At 34.7% G+C, this 1822-nt stretch overlaps 1 protein-coding gene across 1 annotated transcript in view; it reads right to left on the reverse strand.

Moving 5' to 3' along the window:
* rwdd4 (RWD domain containing 4) overlaps nucleotides 1-1822 on the reverse strand; it is a 15417-nt gene that overhangs the window by 1929 nt on the left and 11666 nt on the right. The window contains exons 4-5 of the mRNA XM_015404901.1: nucleotides 1008-1158; nucleotides 213-318 (exon numbers count right to left, since the gene is read on the reverse strand). Coding sequence (XP_015260387.1) covers nucleotides 213-318; nucleotides 1008-1158 — 257 coding nt within the window. The remainder of the gene's footprint in view (nucleotides 1-212; nucleotides 319-1007; nucleotides 1159-1822) is intronic.

Raw genomic sequence — 1822 nt, forward strand, 5'->3', positions numbered from 1 at the left:
CATGCTTAGTGTGAGAGATTGCCTTTGAATTGATGCAAACAACTGGTTTTCATTAGATAGAAAACTTTGAATCAATCTGACTGGATGATCTGGATGAATTGTCTCTATAAAGTGACCTGAGATGACATGATGTGAATTGGAGCTATAGAAATAAACTGAAACGAAATTAACATTTTTATTTTCCGGTCTCATAAAAGCAATGAATTCATCACCTGTTCTGTTAATCATCCTTCTTTTCTGAGCTTTGGTCAGTTGCTCCTTCTTCTCCCTCTTCTTTGCAGCAGAGGGCGCCGTCGCCTCAGTGTTTGACGTCAGCGTCTGCCACAGACAAAAGTCAACCTACAGTTAAATGGAGTCAATTTTGATCCATTATTGTATCAAACAAAGAACATGTTTGATAAATGGAAAAAAAAGAAAAAACAATGCAATCCTAAAACTAAAACTTCTTGATTTTCACTTTGTTTTCTCAATTTTTTGTTGCTTTTTTATGTTCTTTTTTTATAATTTAAATTTTGGGAATTTAGATTTTTCTGATTCTTTTTGAAGAACATTTTCTCTTTACTTCAGGAGGCGGGCTTTCCTCTGGAGGGAGCATTTCTATTGGTCTGTGAGACGAAAGCAACAATCTATCTCGTAATAATGAGATTTTTTCTCATAATTAGGAGATACTGATCTCCTAATTATGAAAAAAGCTGTCAGATTTTTTTTCTTTGGCGAATAAAATATACTTCCGTAGTATTGGGCTTAAAATAAAAATAATTTCCTTTTAAAAACAAGAGTTAAAAAGTAAGTGAATCTGAAAATAAAAGATCTGTTAAAAAAGCAAATAGCAAATATTTCTACTTTAAGTTTTAAAGCGTGTTCTTTGCTTGCAGCAATAACAGAAAAAAAATCCACAGCACATATTCTGCTTTCAAAGCTTCCTTCGATAATGTAACTGATAATAAATCTTCTCAGATAACTAAACTGATCTATAGGAAGAGAATCTACTATAGATCTCCACTGACCACAGCTGTCACCACGGGCCTGTGGTTCTCCATGAGGGCCTCCTGGTTCTCCTTTGCCCACTCAAACAGCGTATACATCATGGCAGAGCCCAGGTTGACTTCCACCTGCTCCTCCAGCTTCGACAGGATGAGCTGCTTCGTCTCTGCAGAGCTGAAACCAGAAGAAAAGGCTTCAGTCTCCGAAAAAAAGCTGAGAAAACATGCAGCAGCCTCGACTAAACCACAAACCGCCTCGTATTTTACTAGCATTTGATTTAATGGAGAAATGACCGATCGATGAGAAGAGCAGGAAGTTTGCTTTACTATGACGCCCCTAAATAAAATCCTATGCATCAGAAATGAAAATGAAAACGTATTAGGCTCTAATGAACAGAACAGAAATACGGTTCTACAAGAAAAATAAATAAAGAAAAACAGAAAAAGCAACAAGCTTTTTTTTTAAATCAAAACCAGCATAGCCAGGTCTAAACAAGTCTCAGACAGCAGTAAGTCATTTTAAAAATAGCCAAACTATGGGATAACTACCAAAAATAAACACATGTAGCTGTCTGAATGAGATGTAAGTGAATTAATGTGAATAAAATGAGTCAACTCAGAAGAAAAAGTGATAAAACAAATTTATAAGTTACAGCTTTGCAAAAACATCAAGTAAACTGAAAAATTTACGAACTCAAATCACTCATTTGAGAGTTCAAATCAAATATTTACAACTAAAATGAACAAACTAGAGTGAATCATAAATTCAAAAGTAAGAATCAGAGATTTATAAGTAAGAATTTCCAACCTCTGGTGAAACTGTTACCCTTCTTACCACT

The sequence above is a fragment of the Cyprinodon variegatus genome, unplaced genomic scaffold, assembly GCF_000732505.1.
Source record: "Cyprinodon variegatus isolate N-32 unplaced genomic scaffold, C_variegatus-1.0 Scaffold1893, whole genome shotgun sequence".
NCBI lineage: Eukaryota > Metazoa > Chordata > Actinopteri > Cyprinodontiformes > Cyprinodontidae > Cyprinodon > Cyprinodon variegatus.